We start from the raw sequence: 20211 nt of genomic DNA, 5'->3' as shown, positions 1-20211 counted from the left end.
CGATCTGTACGAAATGCACAGTGACCAGTAAAGCCTCTCTCTACACCCAACCCCTGGCCCTTCCTCTCCTTGGTTAGCGGGTGTTTTCTTTCTAGAAAAATACATACACACACACATATATGTAGTGTATATGTGTGTGTGTTTTAAAAAATTCAAACAGAAGAGATCAAACTACACATGCTTTTTTATACCTAACCTGTTTTCACCTAATAATAAGACCAGAGGCTTTTTCACAGCAACATGAACAGATCTACTCACTGTTTGAATGGCTGCCTGAGAGCCCACTGAAGGCCCAGTTACTTATCAAGCCCCCGTGCACACATGCTTAGGTTGTCCGGTGTTTGCTCCTGCAAACAATACTCTTCTTGGTATAGCTACCAGGTGAAGTTCTGAGTGGAAATGCTGAATCAGTGACTGTACACTTTAATTTTTAATGGATAATACCAAATAGTGCTTTATTTATTAACAATAAACAATCAGGTACCTGTATCAATTATCAAGACTCTTTGCATATAATTAAAAACCTAAAGTGGTTTTGGCTTAACCACATGACGGCCTATCCTCACTTTGTGAAGTAAGTCCAGAGACAGGCAGTTCACAGCCATCAATGACCTAGGCTCCTTCATTCTTGCCCTGCCATGCAAGATATGTGGCTTCCATCTTCAAGGTGACCTCGTGGTCCTGCACGGTTACTGGAGCTCTCCACTTCACATCTGCATTCCAGGCAGCAGGAAAAAGAGAAGGGAAAAGAGAAGGTGGACACACCTCCTAGATGGGTCAGCTCCTCTGTGGAGCCTTCCAGGAAGTCCCACAGAACACTTCTGCTTATATCTCATTGGCCAGAGCTAAATTACATGGCCACACCTAGTGACCAGGAGGCTAGGGAGGATTTGCACAGCAGTGAAGCCTGCCAAACAAGTAGGGTTCATCTTCTAGGGAAGGAAAAGAGAAGTGGGGCAACAAGCTTCTCCCACACATCATTACCAGTACGCTTTGGAGATTTTGAGGGTTTGTTTCAAGACCATTGCATAAAGCAAATAATGCAATAAAGTGAGTCAAATGAATGTTTTGGTTTCCCAGTACATATAAAAGTTATGTTCACACTCTACTGTAGTCCATTAGGTGTGCAATAGCATATGACTAAAAAAAAATATGTGTATAACTTAAGTAAAAAATACTTCATTGCTAAAAAATGCTTACCATCACCTGAGCCTTCAGTGAGTCATAATCACTGATTGCAGACCAACATGATCAATATCATAATAAGGAAATGGTTTGAAGCATTGCGAGAATTACCAAAATGTGACCCAGAGACATGAAGGGAGCAAATGGTTTTGGAAAAATGGTTCTGAAAGACTTGCTTGACCGAGGGTTGCCACCCCTTCAATTTGTAAAAAACACAATATCTGCAAAGTGCAATAAGGCAAACCACAATAAAACAAGGTCTGCCTGTACTCATCTTGATACATTCCAAAATGCTGCTTCTTTTCAGTTTTTAGCAGAAAGAGCTGGACATATACACTTAAAACAAACAAAACATCCTGTGAATCTCCTACCTTCTGTGGCTCTGTTGTGTCTTATTAATGTGGGCATTTGGACACCTCCATCCTAGAGCCAGAGGAATGTTTGTGTCCATGAGCAGAGCAGACAGGTGGCTCTGAAGAGTTTCTGGGACACGGCACTAGCAGCTGTCATCACAAGGAAAGTCTTGGCTCCGTGTACAGGGAGCCCCCACGAGCTCATCGTCCAGCTTCAACAAATACCAACTCAGAGCCGCTCCTGTTCGGCACACTCCTTCCCACTCTCCCGTGTTTTCTGGAGAAAACTCCGGTCATATGATTTCAACTATAATTATCTCAGTGTATGTCTCTAAAAGATAACTCTTAAAAAATACCACAATGCTATTATCATGTGTGAAAATAGCAATTCCTTAATGCAAAAATGTCAGTGTTCAACTTTCTAAGTCTCAAAGTTATTAGCAATTTGCTTGAATAAAGAACTTAAATAAGACCCCTGCATTGCAGTCCGTAGACATGTGTAAGTCTCTTTTAACTTGTAGTTCTCTAGCATAATTACTGGAGTTCTTGATCTCCTTTTCTTACAATCAAAAGGAATTTATTATGGAAAATTTTAAATGCATATAAAACTTGTAGGCATTTCCAATTGCTACCAGTGGTCCAACTAGTACTCAAATCTGCTCCCTTTCTGCATCTCCATGCGCCTTACCTCCAGCCACACACCCTGGTCTGGGCCACCCTCATCTCTTCCTGGACCACTGTGATGGCCTCCCAGTGTGCATCCCAGGAACCCACTCATCGTCCACCAGGCACAAATTTGGTCTTGCACCCCTCTGCTTAAATAGAAGGGGTAAAATAACAAAACACTGATCAAGAGCTCATGGTATATGTTTTCTTGTGTTGCTCAAAAACTTGCCTCTGAAAGCAGTCTCCAAATGTGTCTTCCAAAAATGTTGGGTACTCACCTGAATACATAATATCAGATATCAAGATATGAAGTATTTGGGTGACAGAATCCTAGCCTATAGCACAAATGGAAACTGCCTGGCCTCTCTTTGCTAACCTCGGGGCTGAGTTCTACCAAAGCTTCATTTCCTGGTTCACATTCTATATCCCTACTTGTTGTAGGGTAGCCCTCCCCTGATTTGTTTCCAGCCTCTGGATTTGTCTCTGTTATGTGCCTCAGCGTCCCTGCTTCCATCCTGCCTTGTTTGCTAGTTTTAACCTTCTATTCCTAGATCCCAGCTTGGCTTTACTCTTCCTAGTTTTGGACCTATCCTCTTTCAAAACTGTCATTTTCAGTTGACTCCATGCACCTATTACACACACACACACACGCAAACACACACACACACACACACTACCATTACCACCACCCAAGACATGTGCATTCAGGTAATTTTTCCTTAATTAGCCACATTAAATGATCACTTCCTTCTGCCCTGAAGGAATCAACTGCTTAGTGAAACAGGTAAGTACATGAACTATAACACTTCCTGTAACATGAATGCAAGGATAAATTGATAAATGTCTAGCCTGGCATGGGGATCTGGGATTTGGGCTAACAGAGATTCCCAGAATGTTGAATAATTAGAATCTACTGTGCTTATCTATATACAGCATATCCAAATGGAAGTGTAGGTTGATGGAAAAGATAAAATCACAGTGTTGCTTCACCAGGCTTACTGGACAAATTATTCTTTTAAAATCCTGGGGCTGAATCTGTGCAATAGCCAAAGGGAGGCATGAGATGAAGAGGAAGAGAGCTGCTTCCAAGTTTGTTCAGTCTCTCTGCTTGCTTCCCCTGCTCTGACCACCAATGCCCTTGGCTTCTCTGTACAAAATGGTCTCCCCAAATAATGTTCTGCTGAGGAGTCTCTATCTCTGGGATCCTTTCAATGGAGAAAATGATTATTTTCCTGGTGGCTACCCTTCAGCTGAACTTCCTGATTTCCAGAAATAGACCTGGGCACTGATTTTCCAGAAATTGGCTGGGCTAATCCTGTGTCCTGTGAACTGTCCCAGCAGGGAGAGCCCGGCTGCTATGACCGAGTCTTACATGAGCTCCACCCTGTGAGGACCAGTGCCCAGCAGAAGCAGGCGTGCTGCTGGCAGACCCTCATGGCTGCCCCAGGGATCTCCCATCCCCACCATGTGAGATATTGGTGCTCAGAGTGGGTCATCTCATCTCGTTTTTACTACATCTCTGGCTGCTATTTTACTAGGGAATCTGAAGGAAGGTACCCTTCCACCTGCTAAGTGCATGTCAGGAAAGCAAGCACCCTTTGAAAGAACAGGTACGTCTGGTCTTGAGCCGGCCAGAGAACTAGAATGGAAACCCAGTCCTCCCCAAACCATTAAGAACAGCGTGCTTACAGAGTTGACTGTACAAGCCCCACGGATGGCAGTTATTTAGCACAAAATCTTTGAACCAGAGGGACCTGAGGAGGAGAGATTGTCTAGTGCTAATTTCTTTTTATTTTTCCTTTTTTTAAATTAGGGTATCATTGATGTACAATCTCATAAATGTTTTACATGAGCAACATTGTGGTTACTACATTCACCCATATTATCAAGTCCCCCCCATACCCCACTGCAGTCACTGTCCATCAGTAAGATGCTATAGAGTCATTACTTGTCTTACTGCCTTCCCTTTGACCCCCCCCCTACCTTAGGTGTGCTGATCATAATGCCCCTTAATCCCCTTCTCCCTCCTTCCCCAGCCCCTCCCCTTTGGTAACCGCTAGTCCCTTCTTGGAGTCTGTGAGTCTGCTGTTGTTTTGTTTCTTCAGTTTTGCTTTGTTGCTATACTCCACAGATGAGTGAAATCATTTGGCACTTGTCTTTCTCCGCCTGGCTTATTTCACTGAGCATAATACCCTCTAGATACACCCATGTTGTCACAAATGGTGGAATTTGTTTTCTTCTTATGGATGAATAATATTCCATTGTGTATATATAACACCTCTGCTTTATCCATTCATCTACTGATGGACACTTAGGTTGTTTCCATATCTTGGCTATTATAAATAGTGCTGCAATAAACACAGGGGTGCATATGTCTTTTGGAATTTGGGATCTTGTTTCCTTAGGGTAAATTCCTAGGAGTGGAATTTCTGGGTCAAATGGTATTTTTATTTTCAGTTTTCTGAGGAACCTCCATACTGCTTTCCACAATGGTTGAACCAATTTATATTCCCACCAACAGTATAAGAGGGTTCCCCTTTCTCCACATCCTCTCCAGCATTTGTTGCTCCTTGTCTTTTGGATGTTAGCCATCCTAACTGGTGTGAGACAATATCTCATTGTGGTTTTAATTTGCGTTTCCCTAATAATTAGTGATGTGGAACATCTTTTCATGTGCCTGTTTGCCATCTGAATTTCTTCTTTGGAGAATTGTCTGTTCATATCCTCCACCCATATTCTAATTGGGTTATTTGCTTTTTGGGTGTTGAGTGTGTAAGTTCTTTATATATATTGGATGTTACCTCCTTATTGGATACGTCATTTGCAAATATATTCTCCCATACTCTAGGATGCCTTTTTGTTCTACTGATGATGTCCTTTGCTGTACAGAAGCTTTTTAGTTTGATGTAGTCCCACTTGTTCATTTTTATTTTGTTTTCCTAGCCCAAGGAAATGCATCCAGGAAAATGTTGCTCATTCTTATATTTAAGAGATTTTTGCCTATGTTTTCTTCTAAGAGTTTTATGTTTTCATGACTTACATCCAGGTCTTTGATCCATTTTGAGTTTATTCTTGTGTATGGAGTTAGACAATAATCCAGTTTCATTCTCTTACATGTAGCTGTCCAGTTCTGCCAACACCAGTTGTTGTAGAGGCTGTCATTTCCCCCTTGTATGTCCATGGCTCCTTTATCATATATTAATTGGTCATACATGTTTGGGTATATATCAGGACTCTCTATTATGTTCCACTGATCTATGGTCTGTTCTTGTGCCAGTACCAAGTTGTTTTGATTATTGTGGTTTTGTAGTAGAGCTTGAAGTTGGGGAGTGTAATTCCCCCAGCTTTATCTCAGGATTGCTTTGGGTATTAGGTATTTTTTGTGGTTCCATATGAATTGTAGAACTATTTGTTCTAGTTTGTTGAAGAATGCTGTTGGTAGTTTGATAGGGATTACATTAAATCTGTAGATTACTTTAGACAGGATGGTCACTTTGACAATGTTAATTCTTCCTATCCATGAGCACGGGATAGATTTCCATTTACTGGTGTCTTCTTTAATTTCTCTCATGAGTGTCTTGTAGTTTTCAGAGTATAGGTCTTTCACTTCCTTCATTAGGTTTATTCCAAGGTATTTTATTCTTTTTGATGCAATTGTAAGTGAGTTGTTTTCCTGACTTCTTTTTCTGCTAGTTCATCATTAGTATACAGGAATGCCACAGATTTCTGTGTATTAATTTTGTATCCTGCAACTTTGCTGAATTCAGTTTTAGTTTTTGTAGTTTTGGGGTGGATTCTATAGGGCTTTTATGTATAATATCATGTCATCTGCAAACAGTGACAGTTTAACTTCTCCCTTACCAGTCTGCATGCCTTTTATTTCTTTGTATTGTCTGATTGCCATGGCTAGGACCTCCAGTACTATGTTGAATAAAAGTGGGGAAAGTGGGCATCCTTGTCTTGTTCCCAGTCTTAGAGGAAAAGCTTTCAGCTTTTTGCTGTTAAGTATGATGTTGGTTGCAGGTTTGTCATATATGACCTTTATTATGTTGAGGTACTTTCCATGTATACCCATTTTGTTGAGAGTTTTTTTTTTATCATGAATGGATGTTGTATTTTGTCAAATTCTTTTTCAGCATCTATGGAGATGATCATGTGATTTTTGTCCTTCTTTTGTTGCTGTGGTGTATGATGTTGGTGGACTTTTGAATATTGCACCATCTTTGCATTCCTGGAATAAATCCCACTTGATCCTGATGGATGATCTTTTTCATGTATTTTTGAATTCAGTTTGCTAATATTTTTTTTGAGTATTTTTGCATCTATATTCATCAGGGGTATTGGTCTGTAATTTTCTTTTTCTTTGTGGTGTGTTTGCCTGGTTTTGGTATTAGAGTGATGCTGGCCTCATAGAATGAGCTTGGAAGTATTCCCTCCTCTTCTACTTTTTGGAAAACTTTAAGGATGGTGGGTATTATTAGGTCTTCTCTAAATGTTTTATAAAATTCAGTGGTGAAGCCATCTGGTCCAGGGATTGGTTCTTAGGTAGTTTTTTGATTATCAATTCAATTTCATTGCTGATAATTGGTTTGTTCTGAATTCTGTTTCTTCCTGGGTCAGTCTTAGAAGGTTGTATTTTTCTAGAAAGTTATCCATTTCTTCTAGGTTATCTGATTTGTTAGCATATAATTTCTCATAGTATTCTCTAATAATTCTTTGTATTTATGTGGTGTCCATAGTGATTTTTCCTTTCTCATTTCTGATTCTGTTTATGTGTGTAGACCCTCTTTTTTTATTGATAAGTCTGGCTTGAGGTTTATCTATTTTGTTTATTTCTCAAAGAACCAGCTCCTGGTTTCATTAATTCTTTCTATTGTTATAGTTTTCTCAATTTTATTTATTTCTTCTTTGATCTTTATTATATCTCTCCTTCTACTGACTTTGGGCATTATTTGTTCTTCTTTTTCTAGTTCATTAATTGTGAGTTTAGACTGTTCATTTGGGATTGTTCTTCTTTCCTGGGGTAAGCCTGTATTGCTATATACTTTCCTCTTAGAACTGCCTTCACTGCTTCCCACAGAATTGGGGTGATGAGCTGCTATTTTCATTCATCTCCATATACTGCTTGATCTCTGTTTTTATTTGGTCATTGATCCATTTTTTATTTAGTAACATGTTGTTAAGCCTCCATGTGTTTGTGGGATTTTTTGTTTTTTTAGCACAGTTTATTTCTAGATAAACTTTCATGCTTTTGTGGTCTGAGAAGTTGGTTGGTATAATTTCAATCCTTCTGAATTTACTGAGGCTCTTTTTGTGGCCTAGTATATGATCTATTCTGGAAAATGATCCATGTGCACTTGAGAATAATCTGTATTCTGCTTTTTTTGGATGGAGTGTTCTGTAGATGTCTATTAGGTCCATATGTTCTAAAGTGTTGTTTAGTGCCTCTGTCTCTTTATTTATTTCCTGTCTCATTGATTTGTCCTTTGGAGTGAGTATTGTGTTGAAATATCCTAAAATGAAAGCATTGCATTCTGTTTCCCCCTTTAATTCTATTAGTATTTATTTCACATATTTGGGTGCTCCTATGTTAGGTACATAGATATTTATAATGGCTATATCCTCTTGTTGGACTGACCTTCTTTATCTCTTGTTACTTTGTTTTGAAGTCTATTTTATCTGATACAAATACTGCAACTCCTGCTTTTCTCCCCCTATTATTTGCATGAAATATCTTTTTCTATCCCTTCCCTTTCAATCTGTTTATGTCTTTGGGTTTGCAAAGTCTCCTGTAGGCAGCGTATAAATGGGTCTTGTGTTTTTATCCATTCTGTAACTCTATGTCTTTTGATTGATGCATTTAGTCCATTTACACTTAGGGTGATTATCGATAGATATGTACTTATTTCCATTGTTGTCTTTAGATTCGTGGTTATCAAAGGTTCAAGGAAGCTTCTTTACTATCTCACCTTCTAACTTAACTCACTTAGTATGCTATTTCAAACACAGTCTAAAGGTTCATTTTTTCCCCTCCCTTCTTTTTCTTCCTCCTCCACTCTTTATGTATTAGGTGTCATATTCAGTACTCTTTGTGTGTCCCTTGAATGACATTGTGGTTAGTTGGTTTAATTTTGCATTAGCTTAGTAATTAATTTGTCTACCTCCTTTACTGTGGTTTTATCTTCTCTGGTGACTGCTATTCAGCCTTAGGCATGCTTCCAACTAGAGCAGTCCCTCCAAAATATACTGTAGAGATGGTTTGTGGGAGGTAAATTTCCTCAACTTTTACTTATCTGGAAATTGTTTAATCCCTGCTTCCAATTTAAATGATAATCTTACCAGGTACAGTATTCTTGGCTCAAGGCCCTTCTGTTTCATTGCACTGAATACATTATGCACTCCCTCTGGCCTGTAAGATTTCTACTGACAAGTGTGATGATAGTCTGATCGGTTTCCCTTTGTATGTGATCTTTTTTCTTCTCTGGCTACTTTTAATACTCTCTCCTTATCCTTGATCTTTGGCATTCCAGTTATTATATGTCTTGGTGTCTTCCCTGGGTCACTTGTGTTGGGAGATCTATGGACTTCCATGGACTGAGAGATAATTTCCTTCCCCAGATTGGGTAAGTTTTCAGCTATTATTCCCTCAAAGAGACTTTCTGTCTCTTTTTCTTTCTTCTTCTTCTTCTGGTACCCTTATAATACAAATATTGTTCTGTTTGGATTGGCTGCAAAGTTGTTGTATTATTCTCTTATTCTCAGAGATCCTTTTTTCTCTCTGTGCCTCAGTTTCTTTCTATTCCATTTACTATCTCCTCTACCTCTTCTAATCTGCTTTTAAACCCTCCATTGTATGTTTCATTTCAGATACTGTATTTTTCAAAGTTTCTATCTCTTTCTTGATGTTGTCTCTGAGATCACGAATATTTTTCTGTAGCTTCATGAGTATGTTTTTAATTTTGGAATCTTTATCAAGAAGATTGGTGATTTCAGTTTCACTAAGTTCTCTTTCTGGTGTTTGAGGAATTTTGGGTTGCATAAGGTTCTTTCCCACTTCATATTTCTATGAATAACTTGGAATAATAACTTTGTGTAGTTTGTGCCCTCTAGTGCCCAGAAACTACTCCCTGGAGCTGTGCAGCACCTGGAGTGATGGCAGAGGTCACAGACGACTGGTCCCAGTGCCTGCCGGGAGGAAAGAGGTCTTTCCTGCTTCCCTGCTGCAGTGCCTGCCTCCTCTGCCAGGGCCAGTGGGCTGAGCACACAGGCAGGAGCCTCTGTGCTATGCCCCTATAGTTTCCCAGGTGGGGCTGCCCTCTGGCTGGCCTGGCATGATGGCGGGGGCTGCAGGTTTATGAACCAGCACCAGGAGGAAGGAGTGTCAAGCAGCATATCACACTGGGGGCCTCAGTGCAGCACTGCCAACCAGGGAGGTGGACTGCATGAAGCTTCTGATAGTTCCCAACCTGCTGGGCTATGTGTGCTGGGATGATTTTTTCCACCTGTGCTTTCTCCTGAGCAGCAGGCTCTGTGTAATCCTTGCCCCTTTAGCAGCCCACTCTCTGTTGTGAATTTTTTCAAAATGCCCAACTTTCTTTTGTCCTAGAGTGGCCTGTTATGGGTACATGTTCTCCATAAGCAGCGGGAGTCTCAATCTCTCCAAGTATTCTTCCTGTCTTTTCTTTCCAACCCTTCTCGTCTCCAGAGCACCACATAATGTGGGTTTGTGCTCCCAGGGTCAATCTTCAGGGGTGGGTATTTAGCAGTCCTGGGCTTCTACTCCCTCCCTGCTCCATTTCTCTTCCTCCTGCCAGTGAGCTTGGGTCGGGGGAGGGCTTATGTCCTGCTGGATTGTGGCTTTGGTACTTTACCCTTTTCTCTGAGGTCTTCTCTTTTCCCCAGTTGTAGGCCATCTGTTGCAGCCTTATTTCCAGTCAGTCTTCCAGGATTCGTTGTATTTACTGCATTTTTGTGTTATATGTTGTTTTGAGAGGAGGTTTCTGCCTCATTCTCACGCTGCCATCTTGTTTAATCCTTAGTCCTAATTTCTTAAGGTGAATTAAAGGCTGTTGGAGCAAGTGTCTAAGAGACATTTCCACTTCTGCAGGAGCTCTTACATGGACCAAGGAAGCCAGACAACACCTGGAAGTGACAGCAAAACTGAGATGTGGGACCAGCTGTAGTTCTACTTCCCCATCTATTCCTATCTCCTATGTCCATGGAAAACTAATGGGATGGCGGAGGATACTACAAACAGCATTACAAGTGCCATATCCAGGGCACGTGGAAGTCCTTGATAAGTTAAGTGATCTGCCAAAATGTTCTCAAATGAATCCATTCAGCTCTATGCTTTGACTCAAATATTTATCCATGTTATCTTTGGTAGGTGATTTAAAAACTTAAGTTCCCCTGGTAGGACCTTCCTCATTACCAAAATGTGAATATTAACAGGGCTGTGATCAACATTATATGAAATAGTGTATGTGAGAGTTCTTTATACAGTAAAAAAGTACTATGGAAATGCAAGTGATTAATATTATTAATAAAACTAAAACTTCAAGAGGCAAACACCATCTACAGAGACTGGGATGATTTTAGTATATTTGCTTCAAAGCCTTTTTTTTTCTCATCTTTGCTTCTTGGATTTAGTCCATATACCAGTACCGAGTTCTAATGTTAGTTTGAACCCTGGGGTCAAAGAAAACAAATACCATCAAGAAACTTTTAAGGTTAGACAAAAGAAATTTATTTTCTCAACATCTGTTTTCTTTCTCCCAGAAGGTAGAAATTAATATGGATTCTTCACCACTAATCCTGGATTAAATGAGTGGTGGACAATCTCTGACCATTGACATAATTTCATACAACCTGAAGCGTAACTATCTAAGGTACAGTTTTCCAATATTCTTTACTTTGCCACACATAGGGAACACTTTAGTATTTATAAGATCCAGTGGGGTAAAAAGATGAGAATGCCGTAGGCCCTACTTGGCTGCCCCAAAGGCTGAGGAGATCATAACCTTGTAGGTGGGTTTGGGAGAGGAAGCAATGGATGGAATAAGAGATGTCAAATAGATTTCAGTGTACAAGTCAGTTCTAATGGATTGAGGGTGGCTGGAGTCCTGTGCTGAGGACTCAGAAGCCCATATAGGCTTCAAATAGAAATGTCTGCCATGGAAAGGAAATTCTATGACAGAAAATTATTTTGCCATTCCTGGATTAGAAATATTAACCTATAAAGCATCCAGAATGTACTAATGGAGACAAATTACCAAACCTATACAAAGATGCTCGACATTACCATAACAGCAGAAATGCACACTACCACTATACCACAATAACATTTACACGCCTATCAGATAGGCAGAAAGTCACAAGTTTACATAGTACATTCTGTTGATGAAACTGTCGGGAAGTAGGTCGTCTCATACATTGTTGGTGGAACTGCAAATTGCCTGTAGAGGACAACTTAGCAATATTTATCACACCTGCAAACTGATATGCCTTAGACCAAGCATTTCTCCCTGTAGGAATTTTTCCTGAAGACAAACTTACATATATGCAAAGTGATGTGGACTTACATAGATACTGCAATTAATTTCAGCATTCTTTGTTCAAACAAAAGACTGAATATAACCTATATAACCACAGCTATGGGGCAGGTTAATTATGACACATTCACACCCTGGAATACAATGTAGCAGTACGTGTTCTCTTCTGATACGGGAAGATCTCCAAGAACACTGTTTTTCTAATAAAGATTTTATGTGAAAGTATTAAGATACAACCAAAAGTAGAGAATAGTAAATTGACCAGCCAACCTTCCTTCTTTCTTCCCTTCCTTCCCTCCTTTCCTTTTTCTTTCATTCTTCCTTACTCTATCTTTCCTTCCTCCCTCCCTCTCTTTTTTCTTTTTGCTTAAGTATTCTGACATAAATCCACTACATTATGTAATTTTTCATCTCTAAATTGGCTTTAACCATAATGCCGTATCATGCCTGACAAAATCAACAATTTCTTGGTATCTACAATATACTCTTAAGTTAAAACAAGATGCAGAATGGTGTGTACAGTATGCTATCATTTATATAAAAAAGGAAAAATCTGAATATGTATTTTTACTTCCTTATAAGCACATAAAATATCTGTGGAAGGATACTTAAGAAACTAAAGATAGTGGTTGTGTTAGAGGAGAGGAAGCGAGTGGCTGGAGTCAGGGGTGAAACAGAGACCTTTCACTGTGTACCCTTTGATATATATTGATTTTGACCATGTGAATATATTACCTATTCTGGAAATAAAACAGAATTATACTACAAATTGTGTTTGTTCTTTGCAGTCAATGAAAATTGTTGGACAGACACATTCTTCCACTGGATTTTTCTAATACTCTTTCAATTAGTTTTTTCAAAGCCTTGTAACAGGTGCAGAAAGCCTAACCAAAGCTGTAAACACATCCTTGGCGACAAAGCATCTATACTGGCATAACTGACTGGTTTAATAAATATATAGAGACACTGACCACTTGGTAGATTACCCTATCTAGAGAGAAACACAAACCAGAGCCTCTAACATAAACTCCAATTCTATCTAAGGTAATGTACTTTGGAAGTCAAAGAAAGCAAAATTGTAATTCTCAAATTCTGAGTATTAAAAATATAAGTATTATATAAATGCAGTGATTATAAAATATATTTATTATATAAATAAAAGTATTATATAAATCTCCAAAGCTACAGTATGGTATAACTTTTCAATATTGCAGGATTTCTAAACAGAGAACTGCCACTGATTCTGGTCGAGACCGTTCCTCACAATAGGCTTCTTTTCTCTTGGATTCTAGAGCAAACTAGACTGTGCGATCCAACGCAGTTGTTAGAAAGCTCTCAACTGCAGGATAGGGTTGGGTGCTATGAGTTCTAATTAATTCTTGTTATCATTCTTCATTGTATTTATCACATGGTGCTGCCGACAATGCTGAACACTCAGAAAGTACCACTGGTTATTGAAAGAAAAAAAATACACAAACAGTAAAAATGAAAATAAATGGCAATTTCTCAATTAGTTCAGCCATCATGTGCAGGATGGATATGAAAGGGGCAAAGACCAAAGGAGGGAGACCAATTAAAAGCCATTTCAAAAAAAATAACTTGAGGGTACAGACTTTTCGCTAACTATTCACTCACTCAAAAATTATTTACCAAGTGCTTACCCTGATAAATGAAAACACATCCAATCTGTTACTTGATACATGAGACCTAAGGAGACAACTGTTTATTTCCTTTGAAATATGCTGATTCAAAATGGCCAAAATAAATAAATATAAATTGAAATAACTCTACTTAAAATTACCTTTATATTAAAGTCTATTATTGTTTGTCAGTTTCGTACCTCCCACATTTCTTCTCTTTATATTTGAAAGACTAACAACTAGAATTTTGTAGCTTAATGTGGGACTGGGTAGGGTGGAGTAGAATTGACGTCTACTGTCTATAATAAAATGACTAATAATGTTATTTGAAGATAATGTTCTTATACTTACTGATTTTTTAATTTTTCTGCTGTGCGTATGAATTCTGCTTTCTTAGTCTGACTAGCTTTCTGCTTCCAGTTTTGAAGGTGAAAAGGACGAATACCCCCTGAAGCACCACAGCAGCCATTGTTCTGCATAGAGAACAAAAATTAATTTACCATCGATAATAAGTATTGTAAGAGATAAAGGTGGAAATGTTTTCAGAGATAAAATGTCAATAATGGAGTTTCTTGGAAGACGATTTTGTGGCCAACCTTACCTAATTTTTAAAAATACCTTATGTGGAACAAGGAATATCTATCTTGAAATGCTAAATTATTGAGCAAGAAATGTTAAGTCTCCAGGATTTTTACAAAAAGATCTAATTCACTCAGTCAGCCTCTCAACAATGATGAGCCACAAAAAATATGGTCCCGGCCTTCAAGGGAGGGAGGGTAAGAGATTTAAAAAGAGTAAACAAGTAACAACAAAAACGCAACTGCGATAAGCACTATTAAGCAAACATGCTGAGATGGAGATAATGGGGCAAAGGGTTGTGTTTCTTAGAAGGGCTGCAGAAGTTCTATTTGAGGGGATGACATTGATCAGGAAAAGTTCTGAAATGTCCTAAAATTAAGTGACATAAGGTTGGAGAATGAGTGACTCAAGGGAAAGTAATCACTACAGCCAAAGGCTGTAGGTAACCAGCAACTGCCATTCCTACAGTTAATGAAGTCATTTAAACAATTATCTAGAAGGTCCCCTGAACACGGCATCCCCTTGTGTGTGACCAGTGTCTGACCATCATCAACACTCAATCCAGGGGCCTTTTTTATGGACTGACCACCTATCCCCGGGCTTTCCCTGCTTCCCACTAGCCCACCTTCTTTATCTGTAAGCAGTGTGAATTTAGAGAACTTTCTAGCCTTGAGACCCTTCATAAATGTGCCCGTTTCTTGAGTCTGGCAGACAAGTTGTTTCTGTTAACTGGCCTTGCTGCTGGTGAAGCAGAAACTTCCTGTTCCAGGACACAGTCCATTTTCTGGCTGCACCTGAGAAGTCTCAATAAACCCTTTTATTTCAGAGATCTCTCAGTCATCTCTACAGTTCTTCTCCACATTCAAGGAAGAATGCAGCCATCCAAGCCAAAAGCAGTGGGGAAGAGCATCCCAGGCAGAGGAACCAGAATGTGCAAAAGCAGAGAAGACCCTGGTAGTTCAAGCAGAGAAAAGACAACTGTCACATGAAGTTAGTAAAGGAGGGGCGCTTGGTAGAAGACAAAAGCAGAGAGGCCTATCATATCATACTGGCATTTTAAGTCACTTAGGGAGTTGGGATTTTACTAGATGTTTTTGAGCAGGGGAATGCCGTGACACATTAAATTGTTAAAGAAACTTTTCCATGCTATTTCTTGAAGAATAAATTGATGGGAGGTGTGGGAGGAGGCGAAGCAAGACTGGAAGCAGAAGGACTGATGAAGTAGCTGGTGCAGCCATCAGACAAGGCATGATGCTGTCTAGGACTACGGGGGTAATGTGCAGATTAAAAGAAGTAAAGGGACTAATTGCACTTCGGAGGTATAACCAAGAGGTACTGTTGACAGACTGATGTCGGGGATGAGGGAAAAGGAAAACGAGGCTTTGCATTTCTAGGAGCAAGCAAGAATATAGTGAATTTAGGAAATACTTTTCAAATGGATATCTAATTCACATACTACATTTTGTTTATCCATCATCAGTTGATGGACAATAGGTTTATTTCCACTATCGGCCAATATGAATAATGCTAGTATGAGCATTTGTGTGCAAGTTTTGGTGTGAATATGTGTTTTCAATTGTCCTTGTACACCTGGTGGGGGAATTTCTGGATCACAAGGCGACCACAACTTCACTGGCTTAAATGACATAAATTTATTCTATGTTTTTTCCCTAAAATTAAGGTATTGATTTGTCCCAGATTTGTACCAGGAATAGGGCTCTGTCATCTGTCTTGTGACCTAGTCTAGTGAGCCTTGCTCTGATGGCCTAAATTTTAAAGCCCTTGGCTGCCTGCAAGTATCCTTCAGTAGTAACTACATTCCTTCTCTGACTCTAAATGAAATCGTTTAGAGTCAGAGAAGGAATGCAGTTTTGTGTTCCTTCTGGAGGCTTGAGGGGAGAATCTACTTCCTTCCTTTTCTCAAGTTTTTAGAAGTCACTCACCTTCATTCCTTGGCTTATGGGCCTTTCCTCACATCACTCGATCCTCCTGGCTTCCACCATCACATCTCTTACCTACTGTTGGCTCTGATCTTTCTGCCGTCCTCTTAGAATGACCTTTGTGAATACAGTGGGCCCACCCAGATAATCCAGGATAATCTCCCCATCTCAAGATGCTTAATTAAATCACACCTGCAAAGTCCCTTATACCAAGTAAGGTCACATAGTCAAAGGTACTGGGGATCAGAATGTGAATATCCTTGGGGGCCATCATTCAACCTACCACATCTGGACAGAATTACAACCTGATGCAGGTGTATGATCTAGAGGAAATCCATTTTGACAAATCATTTAGAGTCAGCGAAAGAATTTAGTTATTACTAAAGGACTCTTGCAGGCAGCCAAGGGCCTTAAAATTTAGGCCATCAGAGCGAGGCTCACTAGACTAGGTCACAAGACAGGTGACAGAGCCCTATTCCTGGTACAAATCTGGGACAGACATTAGTTAGAGATATTTCAAGAAAGTCATAATTCAACAATTAAAATGATCAACAGGGAAATGGCATTTGAGAGGAAGATAAAGAGATTTGCGGACTTCAGTTTTAGAAGGTAATGGTGAGGGGGCTTATGAACAAATATACAAATATTACAGAACAGATGGGGTACACTATTACTTTTCATAATGGGTTAAGAAATGTGTGGGATCCCACGCTCTAAGGAGAACTGTAGAATAAAACAATATAAAATGCCTCTAAAATTTCAAAGATAGTAACTCCAAAATAACTTAAGGGAATTGTATGGACTAAATTATGTCCTCCAAAAATTCACATGTTGAAGCTCTAGCTCCCTTTGGTGACTGGGCCTTTAAGGAGGTAATTAAGGTTCAATGAAGTCAGAAGTCATAAGGGTGAGTTTCTAATCCAATAGAACCCATCCTCAGAAGAGAAAGACACCAGAGTTCTTGCTCGCTCACTCGCTCGCTCGCTCTGCCTGTGTGCAGAGAAAGGGCTATGAGAGCCCATAGGAAGGTGGCTTCTACAAGCTAGGAAGAGAGGTCACAGCAAACACCAACCCTGATGGCACTGATCTTGGCCTTCCAGTTCCAGAACTGTGAAAAAATAGATTGCTGTTGTTTAAGCTCCCAATCTGTGGTATTTGGTTATGGAAGCCCTAACAGACTAATACAGGAATTTCAGATATTTTGGTGGACATCTTTCGTATCATTTATTTCTTCTCAAGAAAACATTAGTTTCACTGTCAGAGTCAGTAGGAACATTCATTCATTTAATCCTACGACAAATACTCAAGTTCAATGTTAGGCCATAGAATTTGAGTGTATAGGCACGTTACGTGGTATGCTGACCAAAATACAGAGGAGATAGATAACACAGTTAAATGCCTCAGAAGCCTCACAATATGGAACAGCTCTTTTCCAATTATTCTTTTAAAACCCAAACACCCTTGAGGAATTCAGCCCCATTACTGCTGTGATTAACTGTGAGGCACCGCCTTCCCTGCAGTGGTGAGAAAGCATGCGGCGGGGTGTTTCAATATCAGCGCTAACCACTAACATTTTGGACCAGATAACGTTTGTTGGGGGAGCTGTCCTTTGGCCCCTACCCACTAGATGCTAGTAGCGCACACAATCCTCCCCTGCGTCAGGACAACCAAAAATGTGTCCAGACATGCTAAATGTTGGGAACATTAGAAAATAGTTGAAAGAGCTCCACAGGTGATTCTGATCCAACCCCTGGAAAGGCAAACTTCTGAGAATCACTTTGGTGGAGTGTTAGGCAACCTGTGAAAATGCAAGTCAGGAGGTAAAACATAGTTACAAGAATTTAGAGAAGAAATCACTTTGAACTAGAGTAAGCCAGAAAGGTTTCATGGAGAAAGCCAGCAAGATGGCTGATACATCATTAATGTAGTAATACATTAATACATCAAGATGGATCATACATTTAAAATATTTTAAAATTATTAAACAAATACTTGATACATAATACTTTTTAATATATTTTTCCTGAGACATGTAGGCCAGAGTTAGAATAATAAAGAGAATTATAGAGGATGTGAGAACATTTGCCTGAGGTGAAATTTCCTGAACTTATACAAATAAGGACACAAGACCACTATATTTCCTTAAATGAATAAAAAGATGGAATCTGTCCTCAGCTCAAAACAGCCTTCCTTCAGGTTTGGACTGATCTACAAATATTTAGTGAGTCCCTACTATGTTCCACAACTAAAGAGGTACAGTTCTTACAGCTGGGATTACAATGGTGAAGTAAACTTCCAAAAGTTTCTGCCCTCCTAGAGCTTACATTCCCATGGGGGTGTCGGTGGGGGGTGGAGAAAGACAATTTAAAAAAATACATAGAAAATATGTAATACATCAGATGGTTTTAAGTGCTATGGAGAAAAATAAAACCAGAAAAGGGGACACGGTGTGCTGGGTAAGAGGATTCAGTTTGGGGAGGTTACGGAAAGATCACTGAGCTGAAGGCATTTGAACATTTACCTGAAGCAGGTGACAGTGCTGGCCATGGGACCATCAGAGAAGGGCATTCCGAGCAGAGGGAATAGCAACTGCAAAGCTACTCAAGTAGAATACACAGCAAATTTCATGCTTTGGGTGCAGGCTTGAGATAACGGGAGGACTCCGAGTCTTTGGCTTAAGCAACTGGACCAACAATTCTCCTTGAGAATCCTACGGTCCTCACTGCAGAGAACGGGGTCCTAAGCGGATCTTTGGAAACACATCTGCCTCGGAACCACCCCATATTTATTTTTCTTTGTGTTCCCAGCGTAGGTACAATAATAGAGCAGCCACCAATTACTGGGCACCGAATCTCTCTCCAACCAAGCACTATGCCAGAGGCTTCCCAGACACACAATCTACCGCTGGAGAAGGTGCACGTTACCAGTTCCAATTGTTAGAGAAGAAACCGAGTCGCAAAGAGGCTACGTTCCTATCGCACGGCTAGGTGGCGGCAGAGCCAGGGTTTCCACCCCGCTCTTCTCGACTCCGAAACCACATGGAGCTGGCTCTGTAAAAGCAGTTAAACGTCTGTGCAGACCAACAAAGCTCAACACCCGGCGTTTGCCAGGCCTGGAGCACAGGGAGGCAAGCCCCGCGTCTCCCGCCTCTGGGACTGTACGGCAGAGGACACCTGTTCAGCGAGGCCCGGGAACCCGGTCCCGCCTCCAGAGCCTGCAGCTCCCTCGGGCCCATGCCCGCCACCCGCGAGGCTCCGGGGCCTCCTCAATTTACCTGTTGCAGCACCGGCGCTGCTCCCACGCTGGTCCCGGTGGCCGCGCCCGCCCCCGCCACAGCCCCGGCTACTGCGGTGGCAGCCGCCGCCACCACGACCGTCGTCAGGGCGGCCATCTTTCCCCTCCGAGCCGCCCGGCTGCAGTGGCCACCCAGGCCTGGGATTTCGGGCCTCAGGAGCTCTGGGAACGGTTCCCGAAGCAGCTGAGCTCGGCGGGGATGCAGCGCACGGCCGGGATGCGGGGCGGGGCCGGAGCGTGGGGCGGGGCCTAGGCTCGAGGCAGGGCGGAGGGGCGGGGCCAAGGGGCGGAGGTCAGGCTGGGCGAGGCCCGTGGGCGGGGCGGGAGAGCGAGGTGGGCAGCGGGCCTGGGCTCGACTCTGCCGAGAGTCACCGAAAGGTTTGTGTAACCTTTTTCCGTGCACTTATCTACTATCACTGGGCAAAATCTTTCTACCCGCCTCTCCTACCGCTCTTCCCCTATTCGCCAAGAAAATGAGTAGTCTTTCATTGTCATACTTTTTTATTCATGACAAATATAGATATATCTATATCTACATCTATCTAGGGATATAGACATATTTTACATAATGGAACTAAGTGCTGGTGAAACTGAGTATAAATGAAAAAGCATTTATTGATGGTCTTGAACAATAAACTACAGTTCACATTTTCAAAGACGTTTAACAGGACACGCCCCGCACTATCAGACACCAGGGGCAGGAACGCCACATTGCAGTCCTAGGACCTGGGCATTGAGGAGAGAGATTCTAAAGATACTGTGTTGGGATTCTGGAACAAAGCCGTAGATGACTCCTCCAGTTTAGGCACAGGCAGCCAGTGACAATTCGTCTGGTTTCTAGGTGCACTGCCTTCTCCTCCTCTAAAGGAACCAATTCATTCAATCAATATTGAGTTCTTACTGGATGCCAGGCACTGTTCTAAGCCTTTAGAGTTCACTGTTGAGTTAGATACACTCACAAGGTTCCTTCCCTCATAACTGTTAGTAAGGAATTTAAACAAGT

The 20211-nt window shown here is 40.8% G+C and overlaps 1 protein-coding gene across 1 annotated transcript; it reads right to left on the bottom strand.

Moving 5' to 3' along the window:
• Positions 1 to 434: 434 nt before the first annotated feature.
• LOC130680279 (uncharacterized) lies at positions 435 to 19717 on the bottom strand. Its single transcript, XM_057490524.1, has 4 exons — positions 19706 to 19717; positions 19189 to 19566; positions 13747 to 13868; positions 435 to 713 (listed from the first exon to the last, which is right to left on the bottom strand). Exons 1-4 carry the CDS (start codon positions 19715 to 19717, stop codon positions 623 to 625), a joined length of 603 nt encoding a protein of 200 aa, XP_057346507.1. The 3' UTR covers positions 435 to 622.
• Between the last annotated feature and the right edge of the window lie 494 nt (positions 19718 to 20211).

The sequence above is a fragment of the Manis pentadactyla genome, chromosome 13 (genome assembly GCF_030020395.1).
Source record: "Manis pentadactyla isolate mManPen7 chromosome 13, mManPen7.hap1, whole genome shotgun sequence".
Lineage (NCBI taxonomy): Eukaryota > Metazoa > Chordata > Mammalia > Pholidota > Manidae > Manis > Manis pentadactyla.
This window is presented reverse-complemented; position numbering and strand designations above follow the sequence as displayed.